We start from the raw sequence: 17,696 nt of genomic DNA on the forward strand, positions 1-17,696 counted from the left end.
CTTTTCGGAGCCCGTCTCCCTGCATGTCCCGGATAATACATCCGGCAGATAGGATTGCATTTTGCAATGCGATCAGGGGCAGTACTGCATGCCCTGATCGCATTGCAAAATGCGATCATTAATAAATGGGCCCCTCTGTCATTATAACAGAGTGGCATCCGTGAAGAACATTAAGACAAAAGAACCAGGATAAGTGTAGCCAGGAGAGATTGCTATATTTAACCCAAATAGAGCCTACTCAGCTACCAGCCAGCTGCTCCTAAAGATAAATACTGTAGGGTTGCATTAAACCTAGATTCAAAGTCAGCTAATAACATTATACTACACGAGAAGGCGGAGAGGATTACAATTTGAAACTTCACCTTCACTTTAAATAAACTTTGTCCATTTAGGAAACAGTTCAGGATTTTGCCTAAAAAGAGGATACTTTGACTTATTCTCCATAAATTAGCCAGTAACCCGGGCAACGTATTTCAAATGATTAACTGCTAAACTGATCACATATTGCATTCAGGGGTAGGACTAGAGACTGAAGTCTGTTGTATTTGCTTGGTGCACCAAGTAGCTGACAGTCATATTTCTTTATTTAAACTAAAGTATGTGTAAGTGTTGAGATACATTTGTTCATGTTTAACCTATTCATTCCGCAGTGAAATCGCAAATCCAGAGTTTCTGCATAATAGAAATAACACGGAACAAGGTGTACCTTTATTCATTTTAAAGAGTGTCAATGCCATATATTGTAAATGTTTAATGTAGGGTTAATGTGCTGAATTGTCTTTTAATATTTCAGTGTTGTTTAATAAATACTACTTGTGAGTGCTTCTTATTGCCTGTATCTAATACTTCCCGGTCGGACGAGTTCAAGAATCCAAGGTAATCCAGAGGCAGTGTTGTTCGGTAAGGAGTCACCCTAAAAATACCACTTTGTTCAGCACACCCTTATCGGGGTGTGACACTTTCATTGTTTTTTTCCATATTTTGTATCTATAATGGAACTGAGCAGCAAATGGCTGTATATCTCAAGTGCCAGAGTTTTCTTATATCCAACCGAGTTAAGATACTGTATGTGCAACTCACAATCCACATGGCAAAATCTACCTGTCTACATGCAATTTGCGTTTAATTCATTCCTGAATGTCTAGGTTACATCTCTGTACTCACCACAGACACTGAGGCAGGTCCTGCCAGAGTTCGCTCCAAACGGATACACATTGAAGATGCAGCTGTAGCAGCCCTGATCCTCCAGGGTGACGGGGCTGATGGTGATGGCGGAGGCATTGAGAGTATCTGCAGTTCTCTGTTCCATCCTGTTAGAGGAGTAGCCAATCAGCTTCTGTCCGTACTTCTTGCTGTAGGTAGCCACCGGGCCGGTGAAGTTGCCGGATTCCTTCTGCCATGTGATTTGAAAGACATTTGGGTGTGTTGTCATCAGGTGACACTGGAGCGTTGCACTGCTCCCTACTGTTGCTGATTGTTGCTCCAAACTTATTACTGCAATGGAACCTTTAATAAAAAGTATTACTAGGAAGTGTATGCTGCAGAGGGAACACACGGAGGGGGAGCTACCTGAGGACACCGCTCAAAACATACCGTTATTGGTTTATAGAATGTTATACACACACAGTTAAGCAACACAAATCAAGCCCACCAAGAACATACCCTCATTTGCCCACAGGGTGGCACCACACCTTTTTTGACCTCTGAATAAAAAGGCTGTTCCATGAATATTCTGCCCCCTGTGAAGTATGTAGACACTCACACCTCCCAACTGTCCCAGTATAGGCAGGGTAGTCTCAATTTGAGGAGACTGCGCCGCTGTCTCACCAGACAGGACTTTTCGGCAGCGTGGCGATATCTGTGTGTAACTTCAGAAACGTACTTGTTGGGTGGTATGGGCACTGATATACTGCTTACAGACATTTTGGGGGAAACAAAAGGTTAATCTACTGTAAAAAATATATATTTTTTCAGTACATATATACTTGTATTAGTTGCATAAGATTATTCAAAGCAAATTGCTGATTGGTTGTCATGTGATGAAGTAACAATTTTACGAACAAAAAATATGTTTGCGGTGAGTGAGCCCTGCAGACTACACACCCTGGGCATAATTCAGGAACGGGGGCAGTAGCTCAGAAGCTGCTTCTTTGGATGCAGCTGCTGTTCTAAACTATGGTAATGCCAGCAGGTACTTTTTCTCTCCCACCATGAGACCGTTTTTAGAGCTACAGTGTTCATAGCCATACTTGCCTACCCTCCCGATTTGGTCGGGAGCCTCCCGAAAATCGGATGCCGCTACCGACCTCCAGGGAAGGCAGGCAATCCTCCCAGTTGCCGCCCACCCCTCCTATCCCCCCCGCAATTACTTTTAAAGCGCCCGCAGTGGGGGGGCAGGTGACGCGATTCATGCTGAATCGCGTCATTTTGGCCCCGCCCCTTGCTGTAATATCGGCATTGTGTAGTGGGGGCGGGGCCAAAATGACACAATCGTGTGGCCCCACCCCCGCCCACACATTTCCATTGTCAGGCCGGCCCCGCCTCCTTTTGCTGGCCACGCCCCCTGTCATGCCGATCTGGCTGCCCCCCTCCCGGAAGGGGGAGCCAGAAAGTCGGCAAGCCTGCTATAGACGCATTAATTCAATCTCTAAATAGATAAATACCTGCCTCCCCAATAAGCAGTAACATGTATTTATTTACCAGCTAGCGATGTTTGGCACCAGCAGCACAGAACAAGGAGTCCTCTCATCGTGGAACAGTCAGGTGATAAATATCAGAAAATAAAGGGATGCTTCCCAAACTGAAAACAAGAAGTAAATTAATGCTGGCATTACAATGGCTTTATTATTTATTCATTAACAATTATCAGCTTATTTCTTGGCACTTTACAATTGGGAATAAACAGTAATAAAAGAAAAGGTAAGAGGGCGCTGCTCAAAGCTGGGATTTAGTCAAAATGTCGACATTTAAAATGCAGACACCCCAATATCAATAGTTACCATGTCGGCATCTGCAGAATATTGACATGTTCACAAAATGTGAAGTGTCGACATTTTGTACGGACCGGCAGCGGTGGGTTATGGTTAGGCTACGGGAGGTGAGGGTTAGGGTCATCAGTGTTGACCATGGTCAATGTCAACATGCCAATCACGTCAATATTATGACCATGTCATCATTCTCATATCGATATCATGATGAATGTCGCCAAAAAATATCACACCCCACAAGCTCTGTAGGTTAACAGGAGCCTAATACATGAGGTGAAATGCTACATATTACATAGTACATATTGGTCCACCCAGATTGCAAGTGTAAAACGAGTTTGGTGGACTATTTAATCCAGTAACACATAAATGTTGGTCTGCGGTCAGAGTGTTGTTTCAATGTAAAATGACAACACCTGCTTCTCTCCAGGCCCCCTGTGTCTGACATAAGTTTATAGGTGCATTGTGTGGCCTAGAAGTGCTCCAGTCTTATAAAACTAAATGTATATATTAAAACTATGTGATTATTGGTCTGGGACTGAGTTATCTTCACCTCTCTCCCAGGGAAGAGAAAGGAAGCACCCCTGTTGCGATTGAGCCACCGGATACCGAAGGTGGGTGCTACATTTGCATTCATTATTATTATTGGATGTCATCTCATATTTTGAACATGTGTGTGAATCTTTCATTAAGTTGTATTAACTGCTTTGAAATGAAGCTTCCTTTCAGAATGAATGTATTTAATGATTGTAGGATTTGATTCTTTTCTCCCATATAGAAGTCACTCTATATTTTTATTAAGACCCCACACAGGTGATCCACACGTGATAACATACATTGCACACATAGTAATAATCTAACAAGTATAAAATTCCTTGATGCTAATAACCTCCGGCAACAAAGACCACATGAAAAATACCAGTGTAGTAGAGATTCTGGACCTCATTCAGAGTCGGTCGAAGCGGCCGCACGGTCGTACGCAGCCGATGTTCGCTAAACTGCGCATGCGTACAGGTCGCAATGCTCGTGCGCAAACTAGCGGCTACGATCAGAAATTTCTCTCTCCTTGAACACAGCCAGGTCGGTAGTTAGAGTGACAGGATGAGGCGTTTGTGGGTGGTAACAGGGGAAGGTGCTTGAAAACGGGGGAGTGGAAATCCGAACGCAGGCATGCATCATTATGCGAACGGCGTTTTTAGGGAGTGCATAAATTACAAAGTAGCATCATGGCACACGTGACATGGGAGGTTTGTACACTGACATGATCGTAGAGCTTAAGAGAGGGTATGGTCAACCTTTAGCTCTACGACCAGTTCCGATGGTATACGATGCTCGCGATTAATCCTTATGTAGCCGGAGATGACGTGCTATGCGTACGAGAAGGGGGCATATTTTTTGCGGTCCGACCGCATCCACCCCTTGGTCGGCAAGCTAACGATCCGACCTTAGGGACGCAACATGCGTGTGCATCATTTGCATATCCGGCCCCTTTTACTATACGACCGTGCGGCCGCAACGACCGACTCTGAATGAGGTCCTCTACCTTTCTGCGTCCCTAGCCTATCCTCATACGAGTCACGCTGTAATACTCCTATTTCGCTCTGCACAATGATAAAGAACAGGTTACTGGCCTTTAATATTATAGTGACCTCATGTAGTAATGCAACTATTAATGCCTGGACTGTAATACTGTATTATACAGATAGCTCTCCTAACCGGGATGCGGTCAATTAACCGACGGCTAGGATGCCGACTGTCGACGCAGCGTGGGAGACCAGCAACGGAATCCCGACATGGCTGGAGATGCAGACGCTGGCATACTGACAGCTGGCATCCCAATCGTAAGTACAGCGGGGCTGAGTAGCTGTTAGCTGCGGGGAAGTGGGGGGATTTAGGATTATGGTGCATACACATGGTCAGATTTTTCCTTCAGATATGAACGATAACGATTTAAAAATCGTTCAGTCGTTCATATCTGAAGGAAAATCGTTCATATCTGACATGCCTGAACGATGGACGATCAACGATGCGCGTTCACGATGGTCAGATAACGATTTCTGACATCTGATGTGTTTGCAGTCAGACTTGGACGATTCCATTAATTTTAATGCAGTCAAAAATCGTTCAAATCGTTCAAAACTTTGGTAAAATCGTTCAATCGTTCATCTGACAAATCTGACCGTGTGTATGCTCCATGAGACTACGGGAGGGTGGAGGTTAGGGTTAGGCTACGGACAGGGGGGGGGGGATAGGCACCATCGGGGGGAGGTTAGGGCTAGGCACCCCCCGGGGAGGGTTAGGATGCGGGAAGGTAGGGGTTAGGGTAAGGCACCCCAAGGGAGGGTTAGGGTGGGGAAAGGGGGAGGGTACTTACCAGCGGTAGTTGGGATTGTGAATGTCGGGATTCTAACCGGAGGCTTTTCAGTCACCGGCATATAATACCCAACCCCTCCTAACCTGCCTGAATAGGTCGTCTCTGAGGGGAATATTTATCAAACCTTTGAAAAAGATTCCAACTATCATCTTATAGAATGTGGTAGGTAAAGGATAGCTGGAATCTGATTGGTTGCTAGGGACAACTTCTCTACTTGTGCTCTTTAGAAGGTTTGATAAATATCGCCTCTTCCCTGAGATGCTGTAGGTGAGACAGCAGAATGTTTGCATCCAATTAACCACTTAATTGACAAATGTTTATTCCAAAAACTGCTCAGAAATTGTCGGGTTTTTTTTTCTTCTGCGATTGAATAACTTAACCCACATAATATTAACATTTATTTTTAAACATCGATATATATCAGACCATCGCAAGTTTGATTTTCCCCAGTGGCTGCTTCTCAGAGAGCCGCAGCCAGGTACACACTGCGGTGGGGTGGGGGGGGCTGATTTACACCAATCAGCAGTGATCGGCAGCACGGCAGCCACATGGGGGGTGCAGAAGGGCCGGAAGGTCTCCGGTAGTGGTGGTTGCTGGGTGATTATCTTCCTGCTGCCGCCCACTGTGAATTTCTGACAGGCCGCATTATCTGGTGAGGTTGCAACGAGACCACGCCAGGAAAGTGGTTAAAAGGAACCTTAAAAAGCAAAAAGGTACAGTATATTGTACAATGTAAGCTGCACTGACTTACCTCTCCTGCATAGAAGCTGTGTGTCTGACTACTAACTGTTTTGTAGCAGCAGTTTATACAGTGTAAACAATACACTATATTGCATATGGTATCCAAGGGCGTGAGAAGTATTTACCATTCACTTATAGACATGGAATATCATTGTCTGTCTATAACACACATACAGTAGGAGTTATGAGGCTGTATATTGTGTACAGTAGGTAACCAGGGGATTTCAGCCCCGAAGCTGCACGCAGTCCACGTGAAATAGCCTGGGGATGTAACTTCATGCCAATGTATGGAAATGTTGTCTTTCCCTGTGATGGATTCTAGCATTTGTTTTGCATTTCAAATTCCACTCAGAAGTGTTTTCACTACAATAAATTGCACAGAAATTGGTCATCGGAACATAAACTGTAATAATAGTAAAAATAATGATGATGGACAGCTAATTCATGTTTTAATTTTTTTAATGCACAGTGTAATAAACTTAGAAAGCTTTAAAAAAAAAAAAAAAAAAAAAGGAGCATATCTTAAAATGTTTTTGTCAATTCTCACTGACATCTATTTCCATGACTCCCATTATAAATTATGCAGTATATAAATCACTAAAACTGGATGACATGTAACATCTGTGGAATTGACCCACAAAATGCCCAATAAACACACACACACACACACACACACCTGTGCATCTTTGAGGTCATACCAAACTGTCATTACATTTTAGTGTGATGACATCATTTTTATCAGCAGTTTATTTTATTCTATAGAATTAGTGGCTGTGACTGTTATGTTACGCCTATCTTTAGTCCCGAGCCGGGCTTCCGAAGAGGGGTTTGTTAGGTCTTAGTCACTGGGGGGCAGGGTTACTAACCCTCGGGGGCAGATTAGGGTTAGGCACCCCCCTGGGAGCATTAGGCTAAGGGAAGGGAGAGTTAGTGTTAGGCACAACCAGAGGGAGGTTAGGGTCACGCACTGGGGGGGGGGGGTGTCCATCGGAATCCCGCCGCCAGGATATCATTTTGAACCCCAGAGAAAAATATAGTACCATTACCATTCACAATGGGGGCAATCCAATTAGGTGTGAGTTTGCAAAAGCGAGTTTGTTTTATGAAACTCGCAAACATCACACAAAATGCCTCTTAGCGCTACTCACGGTGAGGGTGTGCACATTTTCTATAGCATGTGACTTGAGAAGTGTATGAAAAGGTTGGGAGACAATTCTGGACCCTAAATAAGTACTTTTTGGGGTGCCTAAACTAACGAAAATTTTTATTTTGGAGTAATTTGAGGCCATTTTTTTTTTTTTTATTTAAACACCCAAAAAATGACATGTAATTATTGTGCCAATTGAAAACTTCCAAATGTCTAAATTAGTCATTAGGGGTTGTCCAAGGGGCTTTGGGCCTGATTCAGAGCCGCTCGCAAAACGCGAGCGCTCGCTCGCTCTGAATCAGGGCGTGTTCTTTTATGTTTTGTTGCGGCCTCTTGGCCGCTCGCATAGCTGCGGGTTACCACCCACAGCTTATGCGAGCGGCCATGATGATGGTCACGATGGTCAAGACCATCGGGCTTGCGACAAGAGCCTTGCGGTAGGCTCCTGTTGCCGCAAGCCCCAGTGGACTTCCTGCACTATTAGAGCAGGAAGTCCACCTACTGACATCACTAGTGATGTCAGTAGGGTCGCCCACAAACGGCAGGTGTTCGCATGGGAACGCCTCCGTTTGTGAAGCCACCCCCCGCCACGCCTACAAAATGGGCGAGCTGTCGATCAACATCGACAGCCGCCCCTTTTGTAGTGAGTCCCGAAGCGAGTGCTTTTTGCGCTCGCGCATGCGCACTGGGCCACCATCAACCCGCTTGCGAGCAGGTCTGAATCAGTCCTTTTGTACTGGGCCTAGACATTTTTACCTTTTTAAAAAAAAAATACATTTGTCTATTATTTCACACATTCAGAGGGGGTGCGCACATAAAAAATTCAATTTTTCTCTAAAATAAAATAAAAAATATGAGTGCTAGGTCACAGTGAGAACTGTTCGCACAAGCCAAACCGTAACTAATTGGATTGCCCCCAATATATCTCCTGATCAGTGATTTCCTATTTCTCAGTTCTCCAGTAAGGCTTAAGAGGGAGCTGCGCCAGGCCCCTCCAGCAAGCCCAGGTAAATAGTACTCGCTCCCCCCCCCCTCTCGGCACCCTTGTGGATTATAATACAAGAAACCCTAAACAGATGGAATTTGGAGAAACCCTCCCGTACCCATCTCTCACAGGTGGGTGTGATCCACTGGGAGGATCTCGCTGTCAGGATTGTGTCAGGGTTACACTATTTTCTTCCAATGGCCTTACTTGTTTGGACAACATTGGAAGACACTTAGAAGGTCTAGTCCAGTGTTGGCTAACCTTGACACTCCAGCTGTTATGGAACTACATAACCCAGCATGCACTGCTACAGATTTGCTATTAGGGCATGCTAAAACTGTGGCAGGGCATGCTGGGATATATAGTTCCACAACAGCTGGAGTGTCAAGGTTAGCCAACACTGGTCTAGTCCCCGCCTTAGGCAGGAGAATACCATCAATACATACAAGGTAAGGACAGAGCTTTTTGTCTTACCCTCTGTTGTATGTATTAGGGGTTGGTGTCCCCTGGGTTGGGCTCCAGCTGCTGTTAGTGGAACTCGGATAACTACATCTTTTGTATTAAACTTGCACGGCCTAGTTGGCCGTCAGGGGATATGAGGAGTGTGTAGAATCATTTTAACTAGTTTTATCAAACAAATCTAATGGTACATAAAAGAATATGGGTGAGAAGCCCTGTCACACGAGGATACACCTGCCGAGTGTACGCGAGCAACTGCCACACAATGTTGCAAAATAATATATGAAAAGCTCTTAATATATGTTATTGGACAGAGCCATTGGGATTTTCAGTGACAATTATAGGTAATAACAGTAACATCTATTAAGATCTTTTCATATATCTTTTGCAGCATTGTGTGACAATTGCCCATAACTGCTCTAATACACTCTGCACGTGTATCCAAGTACAACACTGCGTCTCGTCCTTATTGTTAGGTCATGTTTGTCTTCTTTTATTTCCTGTGTATTAAATTGTTATATATTTATTTTTTTACCTTACAAGCATTGGTTACTTAACTTTTAATGGTGCATACACACGGTCAGATTTTTCTTCAGATCTGAACGATAACGATTAAAAAAATCGTTCATATCTGAAGGAAAATCTGACATGCCTGAACGATGAACGATGCGCGTTCCCAATGGTCAGATAACGATATCTGACATCTGATGTGTTTGCAGTCACACTTGGACGATTCCATGCATTTTAATGCAGTCAAAAATCGTTCAAATCTTTGGTAAAATCAATCAAATCGTTCATCTGACAAATCTGACCGTGTGTATGCTCCATTAGGCTCAACACTACACTTGTTTGTGCGTTAACACTACTGAACCTTTTTTTATCTTTGACTTTTATTATTTGGTTGCAGCCACCTATCGGCAGCTGCTCAGTCATAACCGGTTTCGCTAAGTGCCTACATTTATTGTTTGATTGTCTAGTTTCATCCACTTCTGAAGAACCAATGGACAAACGAAGAAAAAACAAGGAGCCAATTATCACTGAGTGTAATAAAAGTGCACGCTTTGTACCATGGACCCGCCACATACATATTCACATGCCTTAATTGATCATCTATATACAACACAGACACAGCCCCATATGTAATGGTTGCGATTTACCGGCCCTGGTGCGATTTGAACAAGGTAGCCGCTAGATTTAAAGCGGCAATTAGTTTAAAGCAAAACCAGGTTGTTTTAGGTCTTTAAATCTAATTGCCACCTTAAACCCAGCAGCTATTCCGAAAATCACCCTGGGAACAGTGAATCACAACCATTACATATGGGCAAATATCATTACATAAGTACCTGGACAGAGGGTCTATGCACAGCCAGATTTCTCCATCTGTGCAACGGCCGTTACTGGGCAGCAACATTGCCATCGCAGATGCCCGTGCCATGGTGAGGCATACGTATGGCGTAGGGCTGCCGATGTCAGACAGATGTCCTGCACCCAGCATGGGGAAGGTGTAGGGTGCTGATACTATATGAAGTAAAAACCAGTGGGTGGTGAGGTTCTCAGCTTGAAGCTGTGCAGATACTGGCATGAGCGTATGGAGGTAAGTCTAGCTGCCGTACTCACCCGACCTTGCAACAACTTTGGCCTAGTGTGTCCAATTCATTAAATTACAGCTGACCATATCAACAAGACATAAAAGAAAACACAACTTGTAACATTAATTATAAACACCGATATCCTGATGGTTCCAAGTAGTAAGTGCAGTAATGTCCCAATAACAGTCCATTGATGTAAACAGAAACATGATTGAAAGTCCTCCCCTCAGCTTATCAGGGTGTTGCTTACGTGCAAAGAACACTGTCCCAGTTAGGGTTTAATGATACAGTAGTATTTGTTTGTAACAGGTTCATTGACTTGTTTCCATTTTCATGGTCTAAAAGAAGAACAAAAAAAGATATTCAATTTATTTGAATAAGGTGCATACACAGGTGGGGGGGGGGGGGTCGGGGGAATCTGGTACACGGACAAAATGTGCTGGAACACACAGCAGGCAGCCCTATAGGTGTGTGGTGGTCTGGACGACAGTCACAATATGAGCAAGACTGAGTGGCTGAGAGACAAGTCTTCAGAAAGGTCCCAAAATGTTTCTAAGCACTAAGCAGCACTGACACTGTGACCAAGCTGTGTAACTTAGTCTATGGGCCTTTATATCCACCAAAACAAAAAGTGGCTTGTTCAATCTGGACAGTTCCCAAGCTTGTTCTAAAGGCGGTCACAACAAGGGGTTATAGAAGTGGAGATGTTGCCCATAGCAATCAGATTCTACTTTACATTTATTTAGAACCTTCCAAAAGATAATAGCTAGAATCTGATTGGTTGCTATGGGCAATACCTCCACTTCGAAAAAAAAACTGCACTTTAGTAACTATACCCCCTAGAGTTGTATGAAGCCCAAAAAATTCTGTTCACTGCAATTCGGGTGAATTCCTGATCAAATCTCATCTCCGATCAGCTGCTCCAAAATCACTGATGCTCAGGTTCAAACGCACCGGAGAGTCGCTACACAATACCTTGGTGCACATAGACTGACTACACAGCGCATTGGGTGCTGCCTACTCTCTAGGTTTGTAGGAAGTGCATTGTACAAAGTGTAAATATCACATCAAAGTCCACCCATACCGGGGATTTCTGCTCTGCACAAGCCATCACCTGCCGAAATGATGCAGATTAAAATAAATTAGAGATTATTACTAAAGTTATTATGTGTTCCATAGAGCAAACCTCTCAGCTGCTGCGATGTAGGAAGGGCCATGCCAATTGTGGGAGATGGTCCGTCCTCCCAGCAGACTAAATGTCTGACCTAACGTGTTGGGATCCTTGAGAGGCGAGTCCCATTCCCCACCATGCTGTATGGCGGAGATGTGGGGAACAAATGGTGCCATTAAATGACAGGTGTGGTGGGTGTTAGGGGCAGGTTGGTGTTTTACAATACCCAGACTACCACACTGGTGAAGTGGCACTGCCAACCATGACACCACCGCATCCCATTTTTGGAGAGGACGTGGCCGTGTCCTGACTCACATCTCAGGTTTTGGGAGGCAAGAGATTGGGCTAACTGAGCGATGATACAGATTAGTATATTCAGAGACCACAGATTAGTCACAGCTCACACCAACATCATTACACATTGTGGGAAGGGCAGAATGACTAGTTCACATGGGTTAGAGAAGAAAATATTTAGCAAATTCCTATAGATTTCTGGGTGGTCTGACTGGTGCCTGGATCCAGCTATTTTGCATCTACATTTCCCAGCCCTCCCCTGGGTATCCAGTCACTGTACCATCCTCCTTCTCTGCATTTCCCAGCCCTCCCCTGGGTACCCAGTTACTGTACCATCCTCCTCTGCATTGCCCAGCCTTCCCCTGGGTACCCAGTCACTGTGCCATCCTCCTTCTCTGCATTTCCCAGCCATCCCCTGGTTACCCAGTCACTGTGCCATCCTCCTCCTCTGCATTGCCCAGCCTTCCCCTGGGTACCCAGTCACTGTGCTATCCTCCTCCTCTGCATTGCCCAGCCTTCCCCTGGGTACCCAGTCACTGTGCCATCCTCCTCCTCTGCATTGCCCAGCCTTCCCCTGGGTGCCCAGTCACTGTGCCATCCTCCTCCTCTGCATTTCTCAGCCTTCCCCTGGGTACCCAGTCATCCTCCTTCTCTGCATTTCCCAGCCTTCCCCTGGGTACCCAGTCACTGTGCAATCCTCCTTCTCTGCATTTCTCAGTCTTCCCCTGGGTACCCAGTCACTGTGCCATCCTCCTACTCAGCATTTCCCAGCCCTCCCCTGGGTACCCAATCACTGTGCAATCCTCCTCCTCTGCATAGCCTAGCCTTCCCCTGGGTACCCAGTCACTGTGCCATTCTCCTCCTCTGCATTGCCTAGCCTTCCCCTGGGTACCCAGTCACTGTGCAATCCTCCTACTCTGCATTTCCCAGCCTTCCCCTGGGTACCCAGTCACTGTGCCATCCTCCTACTCTGCATTTCCCAGCCTTCCCCTGGGTACCCAGTCACTGTGCCATCCTCCTTCTCTGCATTGCCCAGCCTTCCCCTGGGTACCCAGTCACTGTGCCATCCTCCTACTCGGCATTTCCCAGCCTTCCCCTGGGTACCCAGTCACTGTGCCATCCTCCTACTCTGCATTTCCCAGCCTTCCCCTGGGTACCCAGCCACTGTGCCATCCTCCTCCTCTGCATTTCCCAGCCTTCCCCTGGGTACCCAGTCACTGTGCAATCCTCCTCCTCTGCATTTCCCAGCCTTCCCCTGGGTACCCAGTCACTGTGAAATCCTCCTCCTCTGCATTTCCCAGCCTTCCCCTGGGTACCCAGTCACTGTGCCATTCTCCTCCTCTGCATTGCCCAGCCTTCCCCTGGGTACCCAGCCACTGTGCCATCCTCCTCCTCTGCATTTCCCAGCCTTCCCCTGGGTACCCAGTCACTGTGCAATCCTCCTCCTCTGCATTTCCCAGCCTTCCCCTGGGTACCCAGTCACTGTGCCATCCTCCTTCTCTGCATTGCCCAGCCTTAACCTGGGTACCCAGTCACTGTGCCATCCTCCTACTCTGCATTTCCCAGCCTTCCCCTGGGTACCCAGTCACTGTGCCATCCTCCTACTCTGCATTTCCCAGCCTTCCCCTGGGTACCCAGCCACTGTGCCATCCTCCTCCTCTGCATTTCCCAGCCTTCCCCTGGGTACCCAGTCACTGTGCCATCCTCCTACTCTGCATTTCCCAGCCTTCCCCTGGGTACCCAGTCACTGTGCCATCCTCCTCCTCTGCATTTCCCAGCCTTCCCCTGGGTACCCAGTCACTGTGCAATCCTCCTCCTCTGCATTTCCCAGCCTTCCCCTGGGTACCCAGTCACTGTGAAATCCTCCTCCTCTGCATTTCCCAGCCTTCCCCTGGGTACCCAGTCACTGTGCCATTCTCCTCCTCTGCATTGCCCAGCCTTCCCCTGGGTACCCAGCCACTGTGCCATCCTCCTCCTCTGCATTTCCCAGCCTTCCCCTGGGTACCCAGTCACTGTGCAATCCTCCTCCTCTGCATTTCCCAGCCTTCCCCTGGGTACCCAGTCACTGTGCCATCCTCCTTCTCTGCATTGCCCAGCCTTAACCTGGGTACCCAGTCACTGTGCCATCCTCCTACTCTGCATTTCCCAGCCTTCCCCTGGGTACCCAGTCACTGTGCCATCCTCCTACTCTGCATTTCCCAGCCTTCCCCTGGGTACCCAGCCACTGTGCCATCCTCCTCCTCTGCATTTCCCAGCCTTCCCCTGGGTACCCAGTCACTGTGCCATCCTCCTACTCTGCATTTCCCAGCCTTCCCCTGGGTACCCAGTCACTGTGCCATCCTCCTCCTCTGCATTTCCCAGCCTTCCCCTGGGTACCCAGCCACTGTGCCATCCTCCTCCTCTGCATTTCCCAGCCTTCCCCTGGGTACCCAGTCACTGTGAAATCCTCCTCCTCTGCATTTCCCAGCCTTCCCCTGGGTACCCAGTCACTGTGCCATTCTCCTCCTCTGCATTGCCCAGCCTTCCCCTGGGTACCCAGCCACTGTGCCATCCTCCTCCTCTGCATTTCCCAGCCTTCCCCTGGGTACCCAGTCACTGTGCAATCCTCCTCCTCTGCATTTCCCAGCCTTCCCCTGGGTACCCAGTCACTGTGCCATCCTCCTTCTCTGCATTGCCCAGCCTTAACCTGGGTACCCAGTCACTGTGCCATCCTCCTACTCTGCATTTCCCAGCCTTCCCCTGGGTACCCAGTCACTGTGCCATCCTCCTACTCTGCATTTCCCAGCCTTCCCCTGGGTACCCAGCCACTGTGCCATCCTCCTCCTCTGCATTTCCCAGCCTTCCCCTGGGTACCCAGTCACTGTGCCATCCTCCTACTCTGCATTTCCCAGCCTTCCCCTGGGTACCCAGTCACTGTGCCATCCTCCTCCTCTGCATTTCCCAGCCTTCCCCTGGGTACCCAGTCACTGTGCAATCCTCCTCCTCTGCATTTCCCAGCCTTCCCCTGGGTACCCAGTCACTGTGAAATCCTCCTCCTCTGCATTTCCCAGCCTTCCCCTGGGTACCCAGTCACTGTGCCATTCTCCTCCTCTGCATTGCCCAGCCTTCCCCTGGGTACCCAGTCACTGTGCCATCCTCCTACTCTGCATTTCCCAGCCTTCCCCTGGGTACCCAGCCACTGTGCCATCCTCCTCCTCTGCATTTCCCAGCCTTCCCCTGGGTACCCAGTCACTGTGCCATCCTCCTACTCTGCATTTCCCAGCCTTCCCCTGGGTACCCAGTCACTGTGCCATCCTCCTCCTCTGCATTTCCCAGCCTTCCCCTGGGTACCCAGTCACTGTGCAATCCTCCTCCTCTGCATTTCCCAGCCTTCCCCTGGGTACCCAGTCACTGTGCCATCCTCCTCCTCTGCATTTCCCAGCCTTCCCCTGGGTACCCAGTCACTGTGAAATCCTCCTCCTCTGCATTTCCCAGCCTTCCCCTGGGTACCCAGTCACTGTGCCATTCTCCTCCTCTGCATTGCCCAGCCTTCCCCTGGGTACCCAGTCACTGTGCCATCCTCCTACTCTGCATTTCCCAGCCTTCCCCTGGGTACCCAGCCACTGTGCCATCCTCCTCCTCTGCATTTCCCAGCCTTCCCCTGGGTACCCAGTCACTGTGCCATCCTCCTACTCTGCATTTCCCAGCCTTCCCCTGGGTACCCAGTCACTGTGCCATCCTCCTACTCTGCATTTCCCAGCCTTCCCCTGGGTACCCAGTCACTGTGCCATCCTCCTACTCTGCATTTCCCAGCCTTCCCCTGGGTACCCAGTCACTGTGCCATTCTCCTCTGCATTTCCCAGCCTTCCCCTGGGTACCCAGTCACTGTGCCATCCTCCTCTGCATTGCCTTTAGTAATTGTTTTTTTTACGCCTGTGTATTCAATGATATTTTTGTGCAGATATATATGTATGTACGGAGCAGTTCACAGACAGAACAAGTGCAAGGGTTACACCATTATATGTATAGTATGGACAGGGTTCTCAATCCAGTGATGTCACAATGTTGGTATACAGTAGAGGATGTAAGAAGTGGAAAAAAACGTACCCGCTAAAAATTGTTTCCCAAGTCGTCGGTGGATGATTATTATGCCCATCACTACTAGAATTATAACAACGATTATAAACACTACAGCAATAGGAATAAGTGTAGAAACTGCACTCGGTGATGACCCTTCACCTCCTGTGAAATGAAAAGCGAGTTGTTATTTATAGAATAAATCCAGCTCCAGTTGTAGATAATCCTTTACATTCACCTCATTCACTCCCAGTATTCACCTCACAGATGTGTCCTCTAACATCTTTGCTGCTTTTGCGGCAAATCGCGCCACACAACGCAAGTCACGCACACCCACGAACAGGGACGCGCATTGCATTGACACCCGTGACTCCAGGATACCATGGTGTGAATTTAGCGCGCGGCATGGCGTGATGCGTGCACATGTTTGAAGCGAGATTGTACAAACATGCAAGAGGACACATCTGTAACATAGCGATTCTCCGGTATAAAGGACCCCGAGTCCTTGCTTCATACAGTGTTTTCTCATTGTCCCTGATAATCCCACCCTGTGTATTCCAGCGGGGTCGGTGTCTAATGTGACAGATTGTGGGTTTATGCGAAGTTTCTTAACATATCAGTATTACTAGTATGTTTGGAAGCTGCCACACCGTCTGCTGCGGTAGAACAAAGACTCTCCTCAGCCACCACAGAGGCACAGGGGCCGGATTCAAAGATGGGCGCAGATGTGGCTGCCATTTTATGCGAATGTCGCTACATATCCCCTCCCTGGTGTACACGCGTGCGTATGGATGTGCAAGGGCTGAGGCGCCCGCTACCAGCGATTGTACACTCTAATACCGCCTGCTGCGTCATTTTAGATGTTATCATCGGTGGCACTACCACAACCATCGGCACCTCATCGCTCGCACCATCGACACTTGCACCATCCCTATGGCCGATGCAGATTATTGGCCAGATTCTAACTCGCACGCAATGCCGATGTTCATGTGTTTGGCAATGAACAAAGGCGCTGCTGTGATCGGTACAGATATAGGGCAGTAAAGTCACGGGCATTCCTGGGTGGTGAGTAGTAGTGATAGTGTAGCGGGCGTGTTATATGGGTGTAGCGGGCGTGTCCGTGATAGCGGGAGCGTTCTCAGACGCACAGCCGCAGCTATAGGAGGCCAGAGACAGAGGGAGACGCCGCAGTTGCCATGGGGCTGGTGTAAGTGTTGCTGGTGTGAGTGATGAGGCGCTGATGGTGGCGTCTAAACAAACACCGGCGGTATTACAACGTGCAAAGACGCAGAAAGTGGGGGTGTCAGTCCTGTCGCAGTCAGATGCAGACTATTACACCAGGGAAAGACTGAAACCAGCATTTGCATATTATCTCAGCCGCAACTCCGACAGCAGACGCTATAGGGAACAGATACCTGCCGCAGTCCCTCCATTGCTGACCGCAAAAGCAGCCCCCATAGGTTTCTATGGGGGCTGCTATGATGTTGGGTTTACCAAGCTCCAGAATGCGAATCAGAAGTTGGCGCCAGCGGGCAACTATATTGCAGATCTCACCGGTGGTGGTCATGAATGTGCCGTACTCACGCCAACGCAGACCCCAGAGGTGACAGTGCAGCCTATCACTCTACCTCCAGCTTTACACTGGGACGAGCTCTTATCAGAATCCATGAGCCGGACAGAGAATGAGAATAAATGTGTGTGATAATTGTAATTTCTGCTTAGTGAATATAGCCGTTATCATATGACATAAATTATACATGGGCCCCTCTATCAGGGAGAACGGCATAAAGCTGGGATTAGTCTGTGCAATCATTCATTGTTACACTGAGCACTTCTGCAATCTGGAAAGACCCACGTTTCCCTCACCAAGAGGAACAATACATGGGCTTTCCAACC

General features: G+C 47.8%; 2 protein-coding genes across 5 annotated transcripts in view; both read right to left on the reverse strand.

Annotated features, from left to right (window-relative positions):
- LOC148443407 (OX-2 membrane glycoprotein-like) overlaps nt 1–6,134 on the reverse strand; it is a 28,724-nt gene extending 22,590 nt beyond the window's left edge. The window contains exons 1-3 of one of the 2 annotated variants that reach the window (XM_088462869.1): nt 6,110–6,134; nt 2,701–2,800; nt 1,165–1,506 (exon numbers count right to left, since the gene is read on the reverse strand). In XM_088462869.1, the coding sequence (XP_088318995.1) occupies nt 1,165–1,506; nt 2,701–2,749 (391 nt within the window). In that variant the 5' untranslated portion in view covers nt 2,750–2,800; nt 6,110–6,134. Of the gene's footprint in view, nt 1–1,164; nt 1,507–2,700; nt 2,801–6,109 lie in introns of those variants that run through there. The other variant, XM_088462870.1, reaches the window with a different exon arrangement.
- A 2,455-nt stretch (nt 6,135–8,589) lies between these two features.
- The window catches only part of LOC148443408 (OX-2 membrane glycoprotein-like), a 14,750-nt gene continuing 5,643 nt past the window's right edge, over nt 8,590–17,696 (reverse strand). For all 3 annotated transcript variants that reach the window (XM_088462855.1, XM_088462854.1, XM_088462853.1), the window contains 2 exons: nt 15,831–15,965; nt 8,590–10,617 (listed from right to left, as the gene is read on the reverse strand). In XM_088462855.1, the coding sequence (XP_088318981.1) occupies nt 10,526–10,617; nt 15,831–15,965 (227 nt within the window). In that variant the 3' untranslated portion in view covers nt 8,590–10,525. The remainder of the gene's footprint in view (nt 10,618–15,830; nt 15,966–17,696) is intronic.

The sequence above is a fragment of the Taudactylus pleione genome, unplaced genomic scaffold, assembly GCF_031769625.1.
Source record: "Taudactylus pleione unplaced genomic scaffold, aTauple2 ptg001279l, whole genome shotgun sequence".
Classification (NCBI taxonomy): Eukaryota; Metazoa; Chordata; class Amphibia; order Anura; family Myobatrachidae; genus Taudactylus; species Taudactylus pleione.